The following is a 24,783-nucleotide window of genomic DNA, read 5'->3' as shown; positions in this document are numbered from 1 at the left end:
CGCCCTGTCTGTCTGTCCGTCTGTTTGTTGAAATCCCTTTCTCTCAGGAACGGGTAAAAGTATCACGTCGAAATTTATGTCACGTACTAAGGTCTACGGTTCCTTCGTGGAGTAAAACATTGCAGCTTCTAAGTCAATACAGTCAAACGATACGGCCATTTATGTCACATATTTTGATACAAACTCACTCGTCAAAACCTGTAGGGTACTTGCCGTTGACCTAGAATCATGAAATTCGGCAAGAAGCAAGGTGTCACACTACAAGTAAAGGAAAAAAATTAGAAAATTGTTAATTTGTAATTATATCACTAGAAAAAAGTTTCTTTCGTCGTTTGTTACTCAATGTCAAACTTGAAATTTAAACAATAGGAGTTCTCCATCCACGCTGACTGGGTAGCAATGCTAAAAGCCAAACATCGGGCAAGGAATAACTTTATTGCTCATATGGCGCGTTTCGGAAATTATCCATCGTCACATATCCAGGCGCGATTAATGCACATAGATAAGGTGTTTCAAGCCGTGTGTGAAACATACACTCACAGACAGCTTGAAACGCTATACCTACGTGTAGCAATCGTTCCTGTATATCTGACGATAAATAAAGTCCAAAGCGCTTCACATGAGCTATAAAGTCATTCCTTGACTGATGTTTGACTTTTGTCATTGCCATCCAGTCAGCCTGAATTCGGAACTATTGATTATTACAATAAAGGTCGCCTGCGTCCTTTGTCACATTTATGTTATTGACATTAAAACATCCTCCAAAATCTTGGAATCCCTTGGACTGATATCTTGCAAGTATCAATGTTGATAACAGACAAAAATTATCGAGGGCCTCGATTCTCGAAATGGACGAACTGTCTATATACACTGATCAGCCAGAACATTATGACCACCGACCTATTGTCGATATAAACACTTCTACGGGAAAGCGGCGTCACTTGGCGAGGAATGATTGCTAGTCAGACACGTACAGTGCATTTTGTATCAGTGAGCGTACTGTCCATGTGTAGAATGGGGAAGGAGCGGGATCCATTTGAGTTTGACCGAGAGCAGATTGTGAAGGCCACAGGCTCGGCATGAGCGTTTCGGAAACTGCACGATTTGTCTGGCGTTCGAGGAGTGTTGTGATGAGTGTCTTCAACACCTAGCGAAACCAAGGTGAAACCACGTCCAGACGTTGCGGGATTGGCCGGGCACCCCTCATTACAGATGTCGGACGTCGTAGGCTGGGCAGACTGGCAAAAAAGGACAGGTGGCGAACTGTGATGGAACTAACACCGACTTTAATGCTGGGAAGAGTACGTGTGTGTACACACAGTACACCGAACACTCCTAACAATGAGCCTCCGCAACCGACGACCCATGCGTGACAACTACGAATGAAATGAGCACGTGACCACTGGCATTGGACGTCGTCGGCGCAGCGGCAGAGCGTTGCAAGCCCTGATAAACCTCAATACTTTCTTCATAATACTGGTAGGAGGGCGCGAATCCGTTGAGGGGAACAGCTCCTTGACTCCTGTACTGCAGGAAGGACAGAAGCTGGCGGCAGCTCCACATGCACATGGGCATCCAATGGTCCAGTAAAGCTCGTGCAAGGCACTATGACTGACAATAAGTATTGTACACTGGTTGAAGACCACGTACAGTCCTTAATGACGATCATGTTTTCCTATGGCAGTGGCATTTTTCAACAAGATAAAGGGCCACGTCACAAGGAGCATGATGGAGTGGTTCGAGGAACACAGTGGCGAGTTCCAGTTGCAATGCATGTAAACCATTAGACAAATTGTTTCTCCCATATACATTCTTTCTCCTTGCATTTAATTTCAACACAGAGTGTATACAAAATAATGTTCTGTTTTGTTTTCTTCATCACCATCAGTTTTACAGAAAACGGGAAAGTTGTATTTATGGCTTATGGGTTTTTGATTAGAAGACTACAACGGAATATGAATCATCAAAACTTTGTAATTCTACCCATTTTTAGATTAAAACTAAGCGATATACTGTCATTGTAGTTACTATCCACTGAGAGTCATCAGCTGGCGGGGTCTCTCTCATATCCTGTATATCAGTGATCCCAACTTCAGTTCCCAATCAACAACAAACAAGGCTCATCATAGAGAGGAGAGAAGAGGAGATGGACAAGAAGGGTCAAGGAAATGGACATGGGGGAGAAGGACAGAGAAATGGAGGGGGGAGGAGAGATAGGGGGGGGGGGGAAGTGGCACATAGAGAGACGGGTGGAGGAGGAGATGGAGAAATGGGGGGGGGGCAGGGGGGAGGAGATGGACAGAGATTCGGAGAAGGTGTTTGGGTTGTATATCTAGTTCCCATACGTATTTAGCAATTGTGAAGCACTGTCGCGTTTGATAGCATTAAATATGAAAACAATTTGCAAGTATCTGACATTAGTATTTTATAGTTCATTTTATGAAATGGTACCCGTGGTCTATACCAAATGCCAGCAAATACGATAAAAATGAAGGAAGAAAAAGGGGTAGCGTCTTTAACTAGTAATGAAAATATTTTTGAGACTCAGGTTCGAAACCCGCCACTGGCTAAATTCTAAATACAAGTTATCAGCAGTGGCAGCGGAATACTTAAGAAGTTACCCTCATTCTGCCAACGGCCTTGTCAAAGAGAACGGGAGAGCAGACAGAGATTCAGGGCACTCTCTTGCCTTTGGGGTGGGAAAACTGCCCCTAAAAGGCGGAAGAATAAGCAATGATCAACGGCATGATGATGCAAAAGGCAGTGGAAACCATTGCATTAAAGAGACATTATATGTATCTACAGGACATGTGGCATGAAACTGAAAAAGTGTCATGATGATCTCTCCATTGGCAAAAGATTCAGGACTAGCCCTCATTTGGTTCTCCAGGAGGATACTGCCAAGGGGAAGGTGGCCTTGATAAAAAGACTGAATTACCATCGAAAGGGTAACGTTCCATGGTCCGGCGCGTGAAATGTAACGAGTTTGAACCTGATAGATAACCTAGAAAATATGAAAAGGGAAATGCAGATGCTCAATCTACATTTAGTGCGGTCAGTGAAGTGAAACGTAAAGGAGATGAGGATTTCTGGTCAGACGAATATGTGGTAACATCAATAGCAGCAGAAAATGAGGTAAGAGGAGTAGGTTCCGTTATGAATGGGAAAGTAGGCCAGAGAGCGAGTTACTGTGAACATATCAGTGATAGGGTTGTTCTCATCAGAATCGACAGCAAGCATACACTTACAATTACAGTTCAGGTATACATTCGGAGGTTGCAAGCAGAGGATGAGTAATACAGAAAATGTAGGTGGATACTGAACAGGTACTTCAGTAACTAAAGGGATATGAAAATCTTATAGTCATGAGGGCCTGGAATGTAGTTGAAGGAGAGGGAGTAGAAGAAAGAGTTCGGGAGAACATGGGCCTGGTAGTAGGAACGAGAGGGCTAAAACTGAGTTCTGCAACAAATATCAGTAATAGCGAATACTCTATTCAAGAATCACAAGAGGAGGAGGTAACTTGGCAAAGGCTGGGAGAAACGGGAAGATTTCATTTAGATTACATCATGGTCAGGCAGAGATTCCAAAATCAGATATTGGATTGTAATGAATACCCAGGAGCAGATATAAACTCAGATCTAAATTTAGTAATGATGAAGAGTAGGCTGAAGTTTCAGAGGCGGTTCAGGAAGAATCAGTGAGCAAAGAAGTGGTATATGGAAGGACCAAGGAATGAACGGTTACGCTTGAAGTTCCCTGATACTACAGTAACGAATAGCTCAACAGGCAGTTCAGCTGTAGAGGAATGGACATCTCGAGAAATGGATATCACAGAAGTTGGGCAGAAAAACACAGGTACAAGTAGGGTAACTGCAAAGAATACATGGGTAGCAGAACAAATACTTCAGCTGATCGCCGAAAGAAGGAAGTAAAAAAAAAAAAAAGGTGCATGGAAATTCAGGAATACAGAAATGCAAGTCACTTAGGAATGAAGTACCGGGAAATAAGAAGTGCAGGAAAGCCAAGGAAAATTGGCTGCACGAAAAATGTGAATAAATCAAAACAGAAATGGTGCTTGGAAGGACTGAATAAACATATTAAGAACTCAGAACAACCTTCGATGAAATGAAGAGCAATGGCAGTAACACTAAGAGTGCAATGGGAATTCCACTGTTAAATGCAGAGGAGAGAGTGGATAGGTGAAAAGAGAACATTGAAGGCCTCTACGTGGGATGTCGTTACATCGTTACAGAAGAAGAAACAAGACGACAGAGGAGAGAGAGGGGATCCGGTATTAGAATAAGAATTTGAAAGAGTTTTGTACAATTTAAGATCAAATAAGGCATAATAGATAGATGAAATTCCCTCGGAATTTGTAAGACAATTGGGGGAATTGGTAATAAAATGACTATTCGCGTTGGTGTAGAATGTGTGAGACTGACGATACATCATCAGACTTTCGGAGAAACATCATACACTCAATTCCTAAGGCTGCAAAAGCCAACAAATGGGAGAATTATCGTACCGTCAAATTAAGAGCTCCTTCATCCAAGTTGATGACATGAGAAATATACAGAAAAATGGAAAAGAAAATTGAGGATCTGTTAGATTACCATCAGTTTGGCTTTAGGAAAGGTAATCGCACTAGAGAGGCAGTTCAGCCGTTGTGACTATTAGTAAAAAGGAAGACTGAAGAAAAATCAAGACAAATTCATAGAATTTGCCGACCTGGTGAAAGTATTCGACAGTGTACTCATGAAATAGTGCAAGATGCTCGACATTATAAAAAAATAGGGGTAAGTTTTAGTTAAAGATAATATACAGCACAACATGTGAAAGAACCAGGAGGAAACAGTAAGACTGGAAGAACAAGAACTAAGTGCTCAGATTCAAAGCAATGTAAGAGAGGGATGTAGTTTTTCGCTCCGACTATTCAAGCTATAGATCTAAGAAATAGTGACGGAAATAAAAGAAAGGTTCATTAGCCTGATTAAAATTTTAGATTAAAGGATATCAATGATAAAATGTGCTGATTACATTGCTATCCTCAGTGAAAATGAAGAAGAATTACAGAATTTTTTGAATGGAATGAAGAGCCTAATGAGTACAGAATATGGATTGAGAGAAAATTAATGATAGACGAATAGTAGCAGAAATGAGAAAAGTGAGAAAGTTAACATCAGAAATGATCTTGAAGCAGATGAATTTAAGGAATTCTACTACTGAGGCAACAAAAAACACATGATGGACGGAGCAAGGAGGGAATAGTAGGCTAGCATTGGCAAAAACGGTATTCCTGGCCAATAGAAGCCCTCTAGTATCAAACAATCAAACATGAGCCTTAATTTGAGGAAAACGTTCTGAGAATGTAGGTTTGGAGCACAGCATAGTAATTAATCATGGACTGTGAGAAAACTGGAACGGAAGAGAAGTGAAGCATATGTGAAGTGTGCTACAGAAGAATTTTGAAAACTGGGTGGACTGATAAGGTAAATAATGAGAAGATTCACTGCTATATATATGTATAGGGAGGTCCATTGACTTTATGCATTGAAGCAAATGGGGACAATTTTGAACAATTTCTTCGTGGCTAATTTCATTAATTAAGCACCCGAAAAGTATGATAGGCTAGAGAACTCATTCTAATGAAGAACCCCAACATGTTAAAGGCAAGGGGATTAACACTAATGTAGCATCCCAACATGTGAGATGCAAGGGGAATCACATTAATGAAGCACCCCATAGGAACATCATTCTACTGCGTCCATATCGTTGTTCCTGGGTAACGCGAAAGTAGGATACAGTAAATTTTGTACGAAAATAGCTTAATCTGGCGTAACGAAAGAATTGGTGCACATTTTGTACCATTTTGATGCGTCCGTCTCGGATCATTCTAAATAAATATGAGTTCTTCCCCAATTTTAATTTTTCTCAACTTCAACGCCACCTGTCAATCGTTTAAAAAAATGTTTCAGACACAATTTCATTACTTTTTTATGGAGAATCCGAATCTGCAATAAGAAATATGTGTTTCCGTTTAAGATTTAAAAGTTACTCCCCGCCCCACCCAAGGGGGCGGGCGCTAGAGGTCACATGTAGTATCATTTGATGTCCCCCTCTGAGCTTACGAACTTGTCTTACCCACTATTTAGACCCAGTGTATAGTTTTCGAGATAATCTCATCCGAAACTTCAGATGAACCACCCTGTGTATGTTGTTGTTGTCTTCAGGCCAGAGACTAGTTTGATGCATCTCTCCATACTACTCTATACTGTGCAAGCTTCTTCATCTCCCACTACCTACTGCAACATATATCCTTCTGAATCTGCTTAGTGTATTCATTCCTTGGTCTCCCTCTACGATTTTTACCCTCCACGCTGCCCTCCAATACTAAACTGGTGATCCCTTGATGCCTCAACACGTGTCCTACCAACCGATCCCATCTTCTAGTGAAGTTGTGCCACAAATTCCTTTTCTCCCCAATTCCATTCAGTATCCCCTCATTAGTTACGTGATCTACCCGTCTAATCCTCAGCATTCTTCTATAGCACCAAATTTCAAAGGCTTCTATTCTTTTGTCGTCTAAACTATTTATCGTCCATGTTTCACTTCTACACATGGTTACACTCCACAAAAATACTTTCAGAAACGACTTCCTGAGATTTAAATCTATACTCGAAGTTAACAAATTTCTCTTCTTCAGAAACGCTTTCCTTGCCATTGCCAGTCAACATTTTATATCATCTCTACGTCTCTACTTCGAACATCATTTGCTCGCCAAATAGCAAAACTCATTTACTACCTTAAGTGTCTCATTTCATAATCTAAATCCCTCAGCATCACCCAATTTAATTTGACTACGTTCCATTATCGTCGTTTTGCTTTTGTTGATGTTTATCTTATATCGTCCTTTCAAGACACCGTCCATTCCGTTCAGCTGCTCTTCCAGGTCCTTTACTGTCTCTGACATAATTACAACGTCATCGGCGAACCAAAAAAGTTTTTATTTCTTCTCCATGTATATTAATTCCTACTCCGAATTTTTCTTTTGTTTCCTTTACTGCTTGCTCAATATACAGGTTGAATAACCTCGGGGATAGGCTACAACCCTGCCTGACGCCCTTCTCAAACAGTGCTTCCCGCTCATGCCCCTCGACTCTTATAACTGCCATCTGGTTTCTGTACGAACTGTAAATAGCCTTTCCCTCCCTGTATTTTACCCCTGCTAACTTCAGAATTCGAAAAAGAGTATTCCAGTCAACATTGTCAAAAGCTTTCTCTAAGTCTACAGTTGCTAGAAACGTAGGTTTTCCTTTCCTTAATCTATCTTCTAAGATAAGTCGTAGAGTCAGTACTGCCTCACGTGTTCCAACATTTCTATGGAATCCAAACTGATCTTCCCCGAGGTCGGTTTCTACCAGTTTTTCCATTCGTCTATAAAGAATTCGTGTTAGTATTTTGCAGCCATGATTTATTAAACTGATAGTTCGCTAATTTCCACACCTGTCAGCACCAGCTTTGATGGGGATTGGAATCATTATATTCTTCTTGAAGCCTGAGGGTATTTCGTCTGCATCATACATCTTGCTCACAAGATAGTAGAGTTTTGTCAGGGCTGGCTCTCCCAATGCTATCAGAAGTTCTAATGAAATGTTGTCTACTCCCGGGGCCTTGTTTCGATTTAGATCTTTCAGTGCTCTGTCAAACTCCTCTCCCATTTCATCTTCATCTACGTGCTCTTCCATTTCCATAATATTGTCCTCAAGTACATTATACTGCTTCCACCTTTTTGCTTTCCCTTCTTTGCTTAAAACTGGGTTTCCATCTGAGCTCTTGATAGTCATACAAGTGGTTCTCTTTTCTCTGAAGGTCTTTTTAATTTTCCTGTAGGCCGTATCTATCTTACCCCTAGTGATATATGCCTCTACATCCGTAGATTTGTCCTCTAGCCATCCCTGCTTAGTCATTTTGCAGTTCCCGTTTATCTAATTTTTGAGACGCTTGTATTCCTTTTTGCCAGCTTCGTTTACTGCATTTTTATATTTTCTCCTTTCATCGATTAAATTCAATATTTCGTCTGTTACCCAAGGATGTCTACTAACCCTCGTCTTTTTACCTACGTGATCCTGTGCTGCTATTACTATTTCATCTCTGAAAGCTACCCATTCTTCATCTACTGTATTTATTTTCCCCAGTCTTGTCAATCGTTCCCTAATGCTCTCCCTGAAACTCTCTACAACCTCTGGTTCTGACAGTTTATCCAAGTCCCATCTTCTTAAATTACCACCTTTTTGCAGTCTCTTCAGTTTTAATCTACAGTTTATAACCATTAGATGGTGGTCAGACTCCACATCTGCCCCTGGAAATGTCTTACAATTTAAAACCTGGTTCCTAAATCTCTGTCTCACCATTATATAATTTATCTGAAACCCTCCAGTATCCTCAGGCCTCTGCCATGCATACAATCGTCTTTCATGATTGTTGAACCAAGTGTTAGGTATGATTTACGCTCTGTGCAAAATTCTACCAGGCAGCTTCCTCTTTCGTTCCTTACCCCTATTCCATATTCATCTACTACGTTTCCATCTCTTCCTTTTCCTACTATCGAATTCCAGTTACCCATGACTATTAAATTTTCGTCTCCCTTCACTATCTGAATAATTTCTTTTATCTCATCACACATTTCATTAATATCTTCGTCATCTGCGGAGCTAGTTGGCGTATAAACTTGTACTACTGTGGTAGGGTGAGCTTCGTGTCTATCTTGGCCACAATAATGCATTCACTATGCAGTTTGTAGTAGCTTACCCGCACTCCTATTTTTTTATTCGTTATTAAACCTACTCCTGCATTACCTCTACTTTGATTTTGTATTTATAATCCTGTAGTCATCTGACGAGAAGTCATGTTCCTCCTGCAATAAAACGTCACTAATTCCCACTATATCTAACTTTAATCAATCCATTTCCCTTTTTAAATTTTCTAATCGACCTGCCCGATTAAGGGATCTGACATCCCACACTCCAATCCGTAAAACACCAGTTTTATTTCTACTGATAACGATGTCCTCCTGAGTAGTCCCCGCCTGGAGATCCGAATGGGGGACTATTTTGCCTCCAGAGGAAGCCATCATCATTTATCCATACAGTAAATTGTATGCCCCCGGGAAAAATTATCCCCCTTGCTTTCAGCCGTTCGCAGTACCAGCACAGTTAGGCCGTTTTGGTTAGTGTTATAAGGCCAGATCACTCAATCATCCAGACTGTTGCCCCTGCAACTATTGAAAAGGCTGCTGCCCTTCTTCAGGAACCACACGTTTGTCTGGCCTCTCATCAGATTGTGGTTGTACATACAGTACGGTTATCTGTATCACTGAGGCATGCATGCCTCCCCACCAACGGCAAGGTCCATGATTCACAGGGGGTATATATATTATCTCTTTTAAAAAAAGTGTTGGTACCAGTTAGCAATACAACATCAAATTATGCACACGTTTTATGTGGTTTTTACATTTTAATTTCTAGCATACTCATGCATACGTTTTGGCAGAATTGATAGCAAGCAGCTTTCTCTACAGAACTATTGAATAGTGCTCAATGTACGTTGTTTTTTTAATAATTATGCAACCACAACATGTTTAACAAAATCGTCACAACTGCTTTACCCAAATTTTGAACTCATGCAGGACAAAAATGGTATATGACACAAACTTGAAACTCTAACAGTGCGAAGAGCTCAAAACGTTGTCCACTTACCCCAGATATCTCGTTTACATTGCTTCTAGTTTCAGTTTTAAGCTCTCTTAAAGTTTGCGGAAAATATTGTTGAGATCGCATGACCTTAACAGCCCTCCATCGAAGCCCTGAGTTAGTTGCATTTGGAACTTAAAATTTAGTTTTATAATATAGGTACCATCTATACAAGATAACATTCAGATTTGAAATAATTGGATCCATCTGATCTGAGCTGGCCCAATAAGAATAAATGGCATAGCATGTCGCATGAAATTGTTTCTGGGGGATACATCAAGTGAAGATCCTCATAAATTTTCGAGCAGACATTAACAAAATTTATCATATTATTTTCAACCAATTTTTTACTTATTATTTATTTTATTTTCAACAATTTTTTGGACTGGAAATGTTCTTTGGAATACTGTACTTTTTATTTACATTTCGTTTTGCGTACAGTCATCAAGTGAGGAGTTTTGGAAATGTAATATTGTGCACTAAGGTTTAGCATGTATCATTGTTTCCCTCCCTTTTCAGTAACTAACTTTCTATGAAGTATTTACAAAACTGCTTTTTATTACTGACTGTGGTAATAATAAAATATGTTACTCACAATTAATAATATGTATGATAAGGTTGTGAATAGTTGTAACTAATGGAAGGCGCCATTTGTCTTTAATCGGTTGGATGTTATAAGCATTTAAAAAAATTCGTTAGCTGATAGTGGCCGCATAACACAGGGAATATCTTTTATTCTACGTCTCCAAAATCAGGTCATACTAATGGTGCCATTACAAGTTTGACTTCTTAGAAATTTATTAGCAGATTTTTAGAATATGCTATATAGTAACGCAATATTTTGGTAAACATGCAAGTCTGATTTTGGCTTTCTAAGAAGTCAAAACCAGTAATAATATAGTTTGTGTGGTCTGAGATTGGGAAGATACAATAAAATAATTTTGTTTACAAGGTGATCACTTAGGCAGTATCCTTATAGTTGAGTCAGTGTAAGAAGACGCCTTAACTGTTGGCAGTTTCAGCAGCAAACTGCAAGTTGCTGCAGGTGAAAACAGCGCACAACTATAGAGCTGCCCCCAACACTGTGGCAGTGCCATAGACACATTTACAAAATTTTGTTGCACAGCTGGTTAAGGTACATTTGCAAAGCTACCATGCCCAGCCCATTGCATTTGCCAGGGGCCTTCGTTTACAGACTTGACTACAGTCTATGTAACTGAAATATATTTTCACTTTGCTTCAGGTAACAAAATATAGTTATTGTAGAACATGAATGTCCATGATCATAAGTATGATAGTGAGTCAGTTTGAGTAATTTTAAAAAAAAGGTGTTTTAAACAATGCAAATAGGTATTCAGAAATGGTTATGATGAAGAAGAATATCAATCGTTCTTACATATTATGTTCGTCATTGTTATGTTTTGAATTTTGTCTCTCATTAAGATAGGTGAGGTAGATAGTATATGGAGAGATATGAATTACAGCCAATGTAAATAACAATAAATATTACTATGTTTTTTATTTATGTTAAATGTTCATACAATCGTCTCTTTCAGTTTTTTATTTTTAAATATGAATTAGTTCCAGATGGCACCAAAATGTAAATTAACTTACTTCAATGCTAAGGGAACTGCTGAACCAATACGTTTTCTTTTGTTCTACGGAAAGATAGAGTTTGAGGATGTCCGTATTGAATCTCCAGAGAAGTGGAGCTCTATGAAAACTTGTAAGTATGATATCTGAATTAATGCATCCATCATTTGCAATATTTCTTTTCTGTGTTCATATAGTCATACAAAGCAAACACATCCCATTTAATCAAATGTATCTAAGCAACTTACATATGCTGAAATTATTGGAGAAAGGAGAAATATTCACAATCAGAGCAAGTCATCAAGCAGCATACTGTCTCACAAAACACTCTTAATCCTTGTAACGAAGATATTGAACACACAAGATTGTGTCAGTGCATGCTCTGATGAATAAGTTTAGTTCTATGGCTCAGCTACATCTGTATTTTGATGCTCAGCATGTTGCCTGTATAGATAATGGTTACCTTTCCCATTTCTAGTAATATAAAAAGCTAAAAATAGCATTTTTATATGAAACAGATGCCTCATATGTAACAGTCGTTCAGCTGTTGATATGAGTTGTACTGTAGATTTTGGTTTTCGAGGATTAGCAGTATTGCATGAAGCAGTTCAAAGAGTCTTCTAATATTTATTGGCATATCGACTGAATAATATGGCTGAATTTTACTAACCAAAAGAGCTTTTTAAAGAAATGCCAGAACCAGAGGGAAGAAGTATTAAACCTTGCTAGTCCTTGTACTTTATATGTGTAGCTAATCTGGCTTTGTAACATCTTCATAAAAACCAGGTTAAGATCAGACTGTGTTTAAAAGTGAACTACTTAATGAAATCTAGCAATATTATTTTCCTTATTTTTATCAATCTCACTCTCTTTATTTCTACTGGACCTAATGTGATGATTCCCATAGGAGGAATGTAGTAGAACAGTTGGCAGTAAACATTAATGATGATACAAACTAACTCATTTTATGTATTTATTATATAATAAATCATAGATAGCTCAGAAATCATCAATATTTGCATTTTACTTGTAGTATCACTTTTTTTCCATGGGTTTTCTTACAGAGCGTAGCCCTTTCACTGAATATTCATTGTGTAATTGTATGTATTCCAATTCTTTTTCTTGCCCCAAATGTAAAGTATTCAGTTATGCCTATCATTTAACAGATAGCTAAAATGTGTGTATTGTGACTTAGGCTTACTGAGATGTTGATGCCTCATATTTCATGTGAGGTTTTTGCCTCAAGATGATACTTCAGTTCATGGTCTCAGCATCACCACAGATTTAATACACTTGTATCATTTGTGCATTAAAGGGGCCAAAACTACATAGAGTTTTGTTTTAGCTTTTAAGCAATGAGATGGGAGAGCTGGGTATAAATCATACATGGCACATTGTCAACAAACCAATGAATGGACTGCAGAACCATTTTTGGAAAGAAACAGAGTAGTAGGGGAGCTTTAATGTCGATAAAAACAAGGGTTAATGTGTATGGGATAGGTGTGAGTCATTGCAACTATGTATGACTTTATCAAACAATTTAGACTTGTATTTCAATTATAAATGATTCAGTTAAACAAGTTTGACTTTTCTGTTTCTAAGTGAATTTCTCACTGTAGACACAGACAAACTAACATTCATGTAAAAGCCAAATTGGTTAGTGAATGTGACTGCATTCTGTGTATACAGTCTGTTAATCCAGAAAAAATAGTTATAAACTCAGTTGGCCAGACAACAGTGGTCTAAGTAAATGCAACTGTAAAGTCAATTGTGTTGCATCCAAAATAGTCATCACCATGTCTATATAGCCAATCAAAGACAGCAGCCAGCCTTCATACTCATGTTTGTAGGTGACATAATAGTTACTGCACTGGATCTGGAAGTGATTAAACAGATCAATAATGAGTTACACACTTGATTTTGTGTCCAGCTCGTAACAGCCAGAACGTAAAATTGTCGAAAAGAGGTCATTTAACCTCACAACAGAATAAAATCTTGGCAAATTTGTTTATCTGAGAAGCTTTGCACCAGTTCAGAATAGAAAAGATGGAGCTGATAAGGACCCCACTGTTAATTGGAAGTAAGTTTGTAGGTCAGCTGCCACTGCAGATCAAAAAACTCACAATCCATTGAAAGAACTGGTTGAAACTTTTGTCTACATTACCTTCATTTTTTGGCCCAACTTGTTAACCAAGTTGCGACTATATGGAGAACGACTGATGACAGTGAACGCAAAGCATTGGATTGTTGCAGATATCACAGCACTCATACATATGTTGTCTGGCTTTGTCTTGCTGAAGGACAGGATGGTCCATGTGTGGATGACTCTTTGAATTTATAACACAATTACATCATGCTGTTTCTCACCGACTGACATAGTTATATTACAGCCCACAATGTTACACATTGTTGGAGTTGTGGCAACAGGGTGCATATACCTTGACTTGAAGAACAGAAGTATTATGTTAATAGTGTTTGTTTTATGTTAAACGCTTTAACAGTTTTTATATAAAAAATTCAGAGGCATTACTTTTCAGCATGCCCTCATAACAACTCACTGTATAGTTTTATGGTTGTGTATGCATCTGTACTCAAGAGATCTGCTGCAGAATTCATCCAAAAAGTAACTAAGTCCTTTGTCATATTTATGTATTATCAGCGGCTCAGCACTGCAACTATTCAGTGAGTTGTTACCTCTACGCGTCAGATTATTTAAATGTGAAGCGACTTTAAAAACTCTGTTACAACTTAATTTAGAGACAAAAATGTTGAGACAGGGATGCAGGACTTAATGTTGACAAAAAGTTGCACTATCATACCTTGAGGTGGCACATGTACACAAGGATTTAAGTTAAAGCTACGGTGTGAATGGCTACTCTACAACAGAATTTGTGTTTCATAATCTTCAACTCTGATTACTGGAGAAATATCTAGAACTATATTTATAGCATTTGTGTAATTTTTCTGTGTTTATATGGAAATGGTAAATAATTGTTTCCAATTTTGCAGCTACACCATTTGGACAAGTTCCCCTTCTTGAAATTGATGGAAAGAAGATGCATCAGTCCATAACCATATGCCGTTACTTAGGCAGGAAGCTTGGACTGGCAGGTGAAAATGATTGGGAATCTGCTCAGATTGATATGGCTGTTGATACAGTAGTAGACTTAAGAACAAGTAAGTTTTGTGTTTAGCAGTATTTGAAGCATATTTCTGAAAACAGTTATTTAGTTCTATATTTGTACAATCTACTACTACAATTCTGTTACAAACAGAATTATATGGTAAAGACCGAAAACATTTGTTTAGCTGCTATTGTTGAAGATCTAGTATGAGAAAGGGTGAATTTGCACCATTTTTTTTTAGAGATAATGTACATATGAATCTCTAGATCTAAGCAAATATTTTGTTGAACAGAGCTTTGAGGTGTCTGGCATTGAGGTAACAGCAAATAGTGCAACAGTGTCTATAGTGACAATCAAATAATTACATTATGTATAGCAAATAACAATGGCTAATTATTCAATTAGGTATATGTCCTTTTAGGCCAGGACATTTTTTCACCATTACCACCTCAGTGGAATATTGTGCTGTTCCTCTTTCTTGCTTGAGCAGGCATGCCATTGGAACTTAATGATGCAATATAATTGTACTGGATTAACTATGTTTTACTTATTTGCCACTCCAATCTTCCCACTGATAACTGAAGGATGTTGTGTAGCAACTGTCGACCATTTGTTTTTAGATCCAGTTATCTTCCATTATTCTCATGTAAGATTTGTAGCTACTGACCTGTTAGTTTCAAATCACAGAAGAAAAGTATTGTATTACAGTATTGTAAACAATGACTAGATAACAGTGTTTTAAGAGAATATTTACAGTTAAGTGGTTTACAAAAGGTAGATGAACAAATTTAGCTCTTTCTTAAAGATATTCTTACAGTGCATTCAGCCTTTTTTCCTCTACAAAAGGTGTCCAAACTCTTAGCTTACCTGGATCACACTGGAAGAGGAGATGGGGTTTTGTGCTGCATGCAATGTACTTAACATTAACACTAACACTGATCATGTGATAGATGTTCACTTCTGACAACACACTGAAATTTGCTTTGGACAATTTGGACAACATGCAGCCTGTGGGGCATAGATTGAACCCTCTGGCTCTAAAACAAACAAGGGTAAAATTAACTGAAAGCTAGGACCTAATACAGGTAATCATGGAATAAAAAACAACTTGTGCTATGAAGGGAAATTTCGTACCTAATTTAGAGACAAGTTGTAATAAATTCCAATATTGAAAAATTTTCCAGTCTGTTATTATAAATGTGAAATAATTGCTGTATAACACTGCAAAATAAACAAGAAAAATTTATTTGCACCTCTATTTGTGCCTCTGTTAATCCTTTTGATCATATATTGTACAAGTTGTACAATACAATATTGTACAAATCAGTTTTTTGAATTATAGGTCATGTGATTTGATATGTGAATTGATGGGATGGCTTGTTACAAATGATGAGGTGATGACCTTATAAAAATATAGTTTCTGGAATAAATTAAATAATGATCACATACACAGTTTAAAAATTACAATTTCCCTGAATAACATGAGCTATTGTTAGCGGAAGAGGCAGTTATCTCACATGCTCAACCAGAATTAAATGGATACCACGTCATATTCAGCAGGCTTTCATCTTTGGGGGGGCCAGGTTTTCAATCCTTGACTCACTGATTTCTGTATCATCAATTTCAAATCTGTGTGAAAAACATAGGTTCACTGATCGGTTTTTATGTAGTCCCTTTTGATTACATTTAGTGCAAGAACAAATTACCTTAATATACTGTCTTAAAATATTTAATCTACATATTACCTACAGGTTGAAGCAAAAAGTGGTGGATATGATAGTGACTTTGTGAATACATTTACATCAATATTTATTTTAGGTTTTAAAGTTACTTAAATGTTCTTTAAATCAGGTGATTATAGCACTGACATATAAAATCATACACCAAAAAGTAATTAATGTAGAGTAATGTCTAGGTATATTTGAGTGATGAAAACTGCAGGATCACAGGTTGATTTAAACAAAAGACATGTCATCACAAATGCTGATACATCAATAACCAATGCAGCTGTCAGAATGTTGAAAACAAGCATGCAGATGTGAATGCATTGTGTTGTACAGGTGCTGGATATCTCTTTGTGGGATGGAGTTCCATGCCTGTTGCACTTGATTGGTCAATACAGGGATGGTTAATACTGTTTGTGGATGATACTATAGTTATTATCCGATAATGTCCTGTATGTGCTTGACTGGAGACAAATCTGATGATTGAGCAGGCCAAGGCAACTTATTGACACTCTGTAGAGCACGTTTGGATACAACAATTACCTGTGAGTGAGTGTTATCCTGTTGGTGAGTACCTCCTGGTCTTCTGTTCATGAATGGTAGCGCAACAGATCGAATGACCAGACTAACATACAAGTTTTCTCTCAGGGTGTATGAGATAACGACGAGAGTGCTCTGCTGTCATATGAAATCACATCCTAGACCATTAATCCAGGTATAGGTCCAGTGTGTCTAGCATGCAGACAGCTTTTTGCAACCCCGTAACTGACTTCCTTCAAACAAACACAAGGTCATCACTGGCCTTCATCAGAAAACACAACTGACTTCCACCATGTCCTCCAATAAGCTCTTGCTTCATGTCACTGAAGTCGCAAATAGCAGTGGTTTTGGATAGTGGAATCAACGTTGCAGAGTCGCTAGCTCAGAGCTGTCATTGAACTAACTGATTTAAAACTGCTTATTGTGTCACTGTCATGCTAGCTGCTGATCAAGTTGCTACTGCAGATGCAGTATTATGTGCCAGAGCCATATGCCAAATATGATGGTCTCTCCTCTTGGTAGCGCCACATGGTGAATTGGAGCCCACTTTCCTTGGGACCATACGTTCTCATGACTACTGCTGCCAGCAAACACATACAGTGGCTACATTTCTGCCAAGGCTTTCTGCAGTATCACAGAAGAAACGTCCAGTTTCTCATAACCCTAATACATAACCTCGTTTAAACACAGTGAGATGTTGATAATGGGGTCTTTGTTGCCTTAAAGGCATTCTTGACTAACGTCAACTCATCGTATCTATTCTCAGACTAATGCCCACGAGGTTTACAGCATGTATTTAAAGCAAACCTGATTTGCATCCTCATAGTGGCGCTACTACGTCACTCTTACGCGACTGGTGCGAAATTGCAATGGAATTCAACTTTCAGATGTGGAAACACACCTACCAGCTTTCGTTTATTTTGCGCACCTCCTTCTTGATCTTGCGATTATTTTTCCATCAGTGTATAATACATACAGAAATTCACATTTAGCTGTGGTTTTATATCCAGTTATATATATTGTTTTCATACACTTCATATAAAGGTAAATGAAAAACAAACATAATAAAACATTCCCCATTATTTACATTCTAAGGTACTTTATCAGTTGAACACCTGTTTGTTGAGAAATTTTATCAACAACCCTGTCTGTGTGGTATACTTCTTAGCTGGTCTTTCTTTCTTGTGTCATGAAAATTGGCATCTGCATTTCTTCTGGTAATTTACAATCTTTTATAAATGAAACTATTGTTCTGTATATGTTAATATATGGACATACCAGTATTTTTGGTTTTTGGAAGGCATTTCTGCAGGAGTCACTTTGGTGCTATTCAGAATAATCCCAATGGCCTTTTTTTGCGATATAAGAATTTTTTTCCATTTATTCTGCCAGAGCTTCCCTTTAAGCAATTCCATATTGTAAGTAGAGTTGAAGAAGAATGTGACACACTGTACACTGAAGTGGCTAGTTTCATAGTGAATATTACATTGCTCAATTTACAGCAAACACTGTCTATATGTTGTCTTCATTAGAGCTAATTATCTGGCACAGTTTTCAAAAATGTTATACAGGTAATTTCTTCCAGTCTTGTTTCATGTATAAGTACATTTATGAGATCTTCCTTTTATTTATTAGTGAAAACCATGAACACTGCCTTTTGTAATTTTTTAATTCAGTCATTCTGGGAGAACTACTGAACCATGTTATCTGCTAAAATGAATGTGCAAGTTTCTTTCTCTGCATTTACCACCGTCATGTCACCATGATACAAAAATTTTTGTTCCTTCTCACTGACTTTGTTTCAAAGAGATTGGATAGTAGCACACCATACTTAATAAAATTAAATACCTGCAGCCATTGTTTGATGTTATTTTATTATATAGCAACCAGTTCATTTCAGTATGTATGTGAACAGCCCTAGTCACAGAGACCATTAATCAGAAGGATGGATGTACAGAAATAGTGGACTATGTACAAATCCCTGAGGCGCATTGTATTTAATGGCCTTGCTTTCAGATATGCATCTAGATTCTGCCATCAGATATTCCTTTCTGTTGCTAACACATGATTTTATCCATTGTGTTGCATGTTGACATAAACTGTGGCTTTCAAGTTCATCACAAGGACGAATTTAGTATTTCAGTTTTCATTTTGTCATCTTCGTCTCTGGTCCCATGATAATCAACAGATACGTGGACAGGTAACTTTTGTATTAGATATGTTGGATGTACAACAAAAAGCTGATAAGTGTAATAAGTATAAGATTTTCAGTAAAAGCTTATTAATTTCAGAGGAAACAGTGAGAAGCTTTTTAATAACTATATCATGTAAGACCTCCTCCATTCCTCTTTATTCCCAGCCACTGCCGTCTCCAGCACCAGCTCCTCTGAATTGTACGAGAGATACACTATGTAATCAAAAGTATCCGGACACCTGGCTGAAAATGACTTACAAGTTCGTAGCGCCCTCCATCGGTAATGCTGGAATTAAATATGGTGGTAGCCCACCCTTAGCCTTGATGACAGCTTCCACTCGCAGGCATACTTTCAATAAAGTGCGTTTCTTGGGGAATGGCAGCCCATTCTTCATGGAGTGCTGCACTGAGGAGAGGTATCGATGTCGCTTGGTGAGGCCTGGCATGAAGTCGGCGCTCCACATCTATCTATAAGATTCAGGTCAGGACTCTGTGCAGGCCAGTCCATTACAGGGATGTTATTATCGTATAGCTACTCCCCCACAGGCTGTGCATTATGAAGAGGTGCTCTATCGTGTCGAACGATGCAATCGCCATTCCCGAATTGCTCTTCAATAGTGAGAAGCAAGATGGTGGTTAAAACACGAATGTGCCCCTGTGCTGTGATAGTGCCACGCAAAACACCAAGGCGAACAAGGCCCTCCATGAAAAACGCGACCACACCATAGCACCACCGCCTCTGAATTTTGAATTTGACTGTTGGCACTACACTCGCTGACAGATGACGTTCACCGGGCATTCGCCATACTCACACCATGTCATCGGACTGCCACATTGTGTACCGTGATTCGTCACTCCACACAACGTTTTTCCACTGATCAATCGTCCAATTGGCGAGGCGTTGTTTGGCATTTACCGGCGTGATGTGTGGCTTATGGGCAGCAGCTCGACCATCCAAGTTTTCTCACCTCCCACCAAACTGTCATAGTACTTGCAGTGGATACTGATGCAGTTTGGAATTCCTGTGTGATAGTCGGGATTGATGTCACCCTATTACACATTACGACCCTCCTCAACGTCGGCGGTCTCCGTCAGTCAACAGAAGAGGTCAGCCTGCACGCTTCTGTGCTGTACGTGTCCCTTCACATTGGAAACAGTGGACCTATGGCCATTTAGGAGTGTGGAAATCTCGCGTACAGACGTATGACACAAGTGATATCCAATCACCTGGCCATGTTCGAAGTCCGTGAGTTCCGCGGAGCGCCCCATTCTGCTCTCTCACTGTGTCTAGTGACTACTGAGATCGCTGATATGGAATATCTGGCAGTAGGTAGCAGCACAATTCACCTAATATGAAAATGTATGTTTTTGGGGGTGTCTGGATACTTTTTATCACGTAGTGTAGCTGTCACTCCGGTACTCCTCCATTTCTGTATTCCCAGTTCTGTATTACCAGTTCCTGTCTTGCCAGTTTTCTCTTGTCACTGTCCGCCTGCTTAGCTGGGTGGTAACGTGCTTGCTTCCCATGGACCGGACCCGGGTTCGATTCCCGGTCGGGTTGGAGATTTTTTCCGCTCGGGGACTGGGTGTTGTGTTGTCATCATCCTTTCATCCTTCGCTTGTATATGGGTTACGCTAGAGGGAATCGAAGAGATCATGAGGTAGTGAACATTGCCTATGAACGCTATGTTATTAGTTTTAAGTTTTTGGAGCTAATATTCGGCATACGGGATACAACTCTATCTTGTTGGTGCCACAATGCGAAACTCTCCTAATGATTGAGGACTATTTTGCATGGAAAGCGCACTGTTCTTGACGGAGTGTGGAAAAAGGCGCTGAGAAGGAAGTATTTAAGTGCCTCATTTTTTATGAAAGCGTGACATGCGTGGAATTCGTGCACTTCACACGAAATTGCATCTCCATCTCTCCTTAGCACCAGTCCAAAATTTTCCTTGTATGTCGGCTGCCATTTATTCCTGCTTCTCATTACCATTGAGAGGAAATTTATTAACAGAATACTAATTACCGACGTCGAACATCATCTCAAGAGATGACACAGCTAGCCATCTAGTGTGTAAGGGATAATGGTCAGATCCTTTTTCTTAAAAAGAAAAAAACAAAAAACAGCATGCTCTAGTGACAAACCGTGCGCTTCGTGGTCCAGAGAGCGCGCGATCAAATCTCGTTCAGACCGCAACTTTTTCACTGTGATTTTTAACCGGGCATTCACTTCTCACAGGTGTTGCAGTGGCCACGAAAGATATGTGGTTCGGAATCCACGTTAAACTGCAGGTCTTCATTTGCCGATTAGGTAACTGGGGAAGGTTACGGAAATGTAAACAGCTGCAGTGGCGTCCAGTTGAAACACCTGCAAGAGGACTACCGGGTACACCAGACGGAATACTCTCTTGGTCGTGGTTGTTATCCTGTCTGCTCTGGTGAAAACCTGGCTTAAACTATACAAACATTTTTTTGAATAATTTCGTATCGACAGTTCATTTCTTGCATATATAATTCCGATAACAGTGGCTAACAGAGAAAATAAAATCATAGCAGTGTTTGATGTCACAGACGACTTCCATCACTGAGGACATGTAATATGTTGAAACGAAATGTGTCTTGTAGTACTACAATTTATAACAATTCCTATAGGCCGTTCCTTATAGTAATGTTGGAATGTTTTATATTTGACTGTCAATGAAACAGCTCTTAGTTTATTCCTTCACAAAAATGCGAAGTGTCTATTGAATGACAAAAAGAAACATTTCTCTTGCACCAGACACACCAGACAAAGGAAAAATTGATGCAATCAGTCACTTCAGAAAAACCACAGGTTTTATTTAGACAGAGCTGGGATGGAATCAGAAATGGTCCCGGCTTTTGTTCTGCACATTGAGCTGCATACCAGGCGTACTTGATCAAATTCGTAATGCGTGGAGAAGATAACTGGTAATGCACAAATGACTGGAGCGTAAGATCACAATTCCGCTGATAAATCTGAATGAGGGAGAGATATCGGAAATTACGTTGTCTGATAATTTCCCGAAAAATGCTTTCCACGGTCGAAAAAATTCTTTATCGAGAGGTTGAATGGCACTAGTAGTTCCAGGCGGAATCCACATTACATTACAGATTTTTCGTGTCCTCCACAAAAACAGAGGCATCGTTATGTCCAGGCCATGAATCCATCAAAAGCAATGAATTAGTTTCTGCAGCTGGTAGGAATACGTTTCGAACGAAATGTTGAAAATTATTCCTTCCCATTTTTCCAGATTTTAATACGTCGATTACAAGAAAAAAATGGTTCAAATTGCTCTGAGCACTATGGGACTTAACTTCTGAGGTCATCAGTCCCCTAGAACTTAGAACTACTTAAAACTAACTAACCTAAGGACATCACACACATCCATGCCCGAGGCAGGATTCGAACCTGCGATAGTAGCGGTCAAGCGGTTCCAGACTGTAGCGCCTAGAACCGCTCCAGCCGGCCGATTACAAGATTTTTGCAACTAAACAGTCCATTTTTTTTAGTTTTGGTCCTAATGTTCCTTGCGGTTCTTGAAGGCAGATATACAGCTGCGGGAACGGTGGACCACTCATACCTATCACGGGCATTATCGTATGTTAATGTGTCATTGCATTCATCGATTGGGCAACCGACTCCGTCTTTTTTACACCCCGAAATCATACAGTGCGGTATGCACGCAGTTCTTTCACGAAACCTGACTGATTAGCTTTATAAGCAGCAGCTGCGGGGATAATACCAAGTTTCGTCTTTATGTCAGCTATGAATTCCTCTATAGCATTGTCTATCACTGGTAGGTGCTGTAGACGTTTACGTGACATAAACTTGGTAATTATGCGACTTCCTATTCTGTACGATTTCTTGAATCTGCGTAGCCAGGTCGACGAAGTCTGGAAATTAGCAATTTTTGTGTCAGATACAATTCGGAAGGCCCAGTCTCGTCGATCTCCATCGGTAACAGTGCATAGTCTCTCACCAGCAATTCTAAATGTTTCGAGCAGTTTTTCATTCAGATGGTTTCGGGTTTCCGTTTGACGCAAATTGCTTGCTTCATGTAACTCATTCTTCCTTTTGTACAGTTCACGCCCCGATTTTACGAAACGAAAACGCCTTTTCACACTGCGTAACTTCAAGCATCTTTTCCCTCCATCGTTTAACCAATATTTCCACCTTTTCTTTGTCGCTAAAAGCTGTTGCAGTAGATGTTTTTTTAAGGCTTCGAAGGTATTCAAAAAATGGCTCTGAGCACTACGAGACTTCACTTCTGAGGTCATCAGTCCCCTAGAACTTAGAACTACTTAAACCTAACTAACCTAGGGGATCACACACATCCATGCCCGAGGCAGGATTCGAACCTGCGATAGTAGCGGTCGCGCGATTCCAGACTGTAGCGCCTAGAACCGCTCCGCCACCACGGGCGGCCTCGAAGGTATTCTTCTTTGGAACTGTTACTGGCACAACTGACGTCGCTCGAACCATAATTCATGGAATCGTCACAGTTTTTTCCTATTTCTTCTAACGTATCCACAATTTCAAACGAAATGTCGTTATCATTCGAATGAATGTCAAGGAAATCAACTAACAAGTGACACATATGTACGTCCTCAGAAGTAGTGGACTTCGGCTGCAAACCACGTTCTTCATATTTCATCATTGCTAAACTCAGAACGTTAACTGGGTTCCACATTACTGTGAAAATGGAAGGAAAAAAGGTACTATTAGCAGCCTAGCCTTACGAACGCACAATAAATATTAATTCAGCTTAACTGTATTGTCAGTACTTACCAATACTGCGAAAAGCAACTGATAATTTGTAATAGATGTTACTTGAGTGACTAATTCGAGAGAATAGTAACTGTGTAGCGTAGTGTCAGAAAAACTACAACGGATGGTAACCTGAGACGTCCTTTACAAATTACGATCGGGTTGTTTGGTTTTCCTGTTTACAAATGTACCGCCTACCTCGGCTCTATGTGTGTGTGTGTGTGTGTGTGTGTGTGTGTGTGGACCTAGTTGCACAGTACTTGCAGTGCCTCGTAGCAGCAAAAATTTTGACAGTTCATTTCTTTCGTTGTGTTCTTCCTGAGTAAGAACTTTCAGGGTAGGTTTGGACATTCTTACTGGACCATTCCCTTGTGAGTTACATGGCTGCACGAAATTTTTAAGTGTTTGCAGAGGTAAAATTACATTACGGAGACTTTCCGTATATTTCATTCTAGGCGATACATTATTGCGTATGAAATGTAACCGATATATCTAAATTGTATTTAAAACTGAGAGCGGAATGATATCTCTTTTCATTCTTGAGATACAGGTTGTTATATCCGCGGACAGGTCGCTCGCGGCGCGTCCGAATCCTTTCCTGCGCTTCGGGAATCAAGTGGTCGTAAAAATCGTCGTATCTCATAAACGGTTAAAGATATCGAAACAACGTTTTTTGCAAATGACAGCACACAGAAAGGATTTTTTATCGTATGATTAACATTCGATACGTTTTTGTCAAACGTGTGAGCAGAGTGAAACCAAGACTTCCTATAAATTACACCATGAGTTTTGTCCGAATTTTCAAGCCAAACAAAGAGAGAGAAACAGACAAACGGTGTATCAAGGTGATCAACGTGAGATCTACAAGGTGTACAACTTTGCTTCCGCCGTTTTTCCTCCAACATTTGAGGCTTTAATGTAACAAATTGGTTACACATGTATCATTCAAAGTATTTTCCATCGCTGGCCTCTACTTTCTCCCATCTTTCGGGCAGTGTACGATTCACGCTTCGAACAAATTGTTCATCTTTTGAAGCGATCCACGAATCGATCCAATTTGTGACTT

At 39.2% G+C, this 24,783-nt stretch overlaps 1 protein-coding gene across 1 annotated transcript in view; it reads left to right on the top strand.

Moving 5' to 3' along the window:
- The window catches only part of LOC124595772 (glutathione S-transferase-like), a 62,160-nt gene that overhangs the window by 16,598 nt on the left and 20,779 nt on the right, over nucleotides 1-24,783 (top strand). Inside the window, exons 2-3 of the mRNA XM_047134658.1 lie at nucleotides 11,334-11,478; nucleotides 14,355-14,522. Coding sequence (XP_046990614.1) covers nucleotides 11,340-11,478; nucleotides 14,355-14,522 — 307 coding nt within the window. The 5' untranslated portion in view covers nucleotides 11,334-11,339. The remainder of the gene's footprint in view (nucleotides 1-11,333; nucleotides 11,479-14,354; nucleotides 14,523-24,783) is intronic.

Source organism: Schistocerca americana, chromosome 2 (assembly GCF_021461395.2).
Source record: "Schistocerca americana isolate TAMUIC-IGC-003095 chromosome 2, iqSchAmer2.1, whole genome shotgun sequence".
In the NCBI taxonomy this organism is placed as follows: domain Eukaryota; kingdom Metazoa; phylum Arthropoda; class Insecta; order Orthoptera; family Acrididae; genus Schistocerca; species Schistocerca americana.
This window is presented reverse-complemented; position numbering and strand designations above follow the sequence as displayed.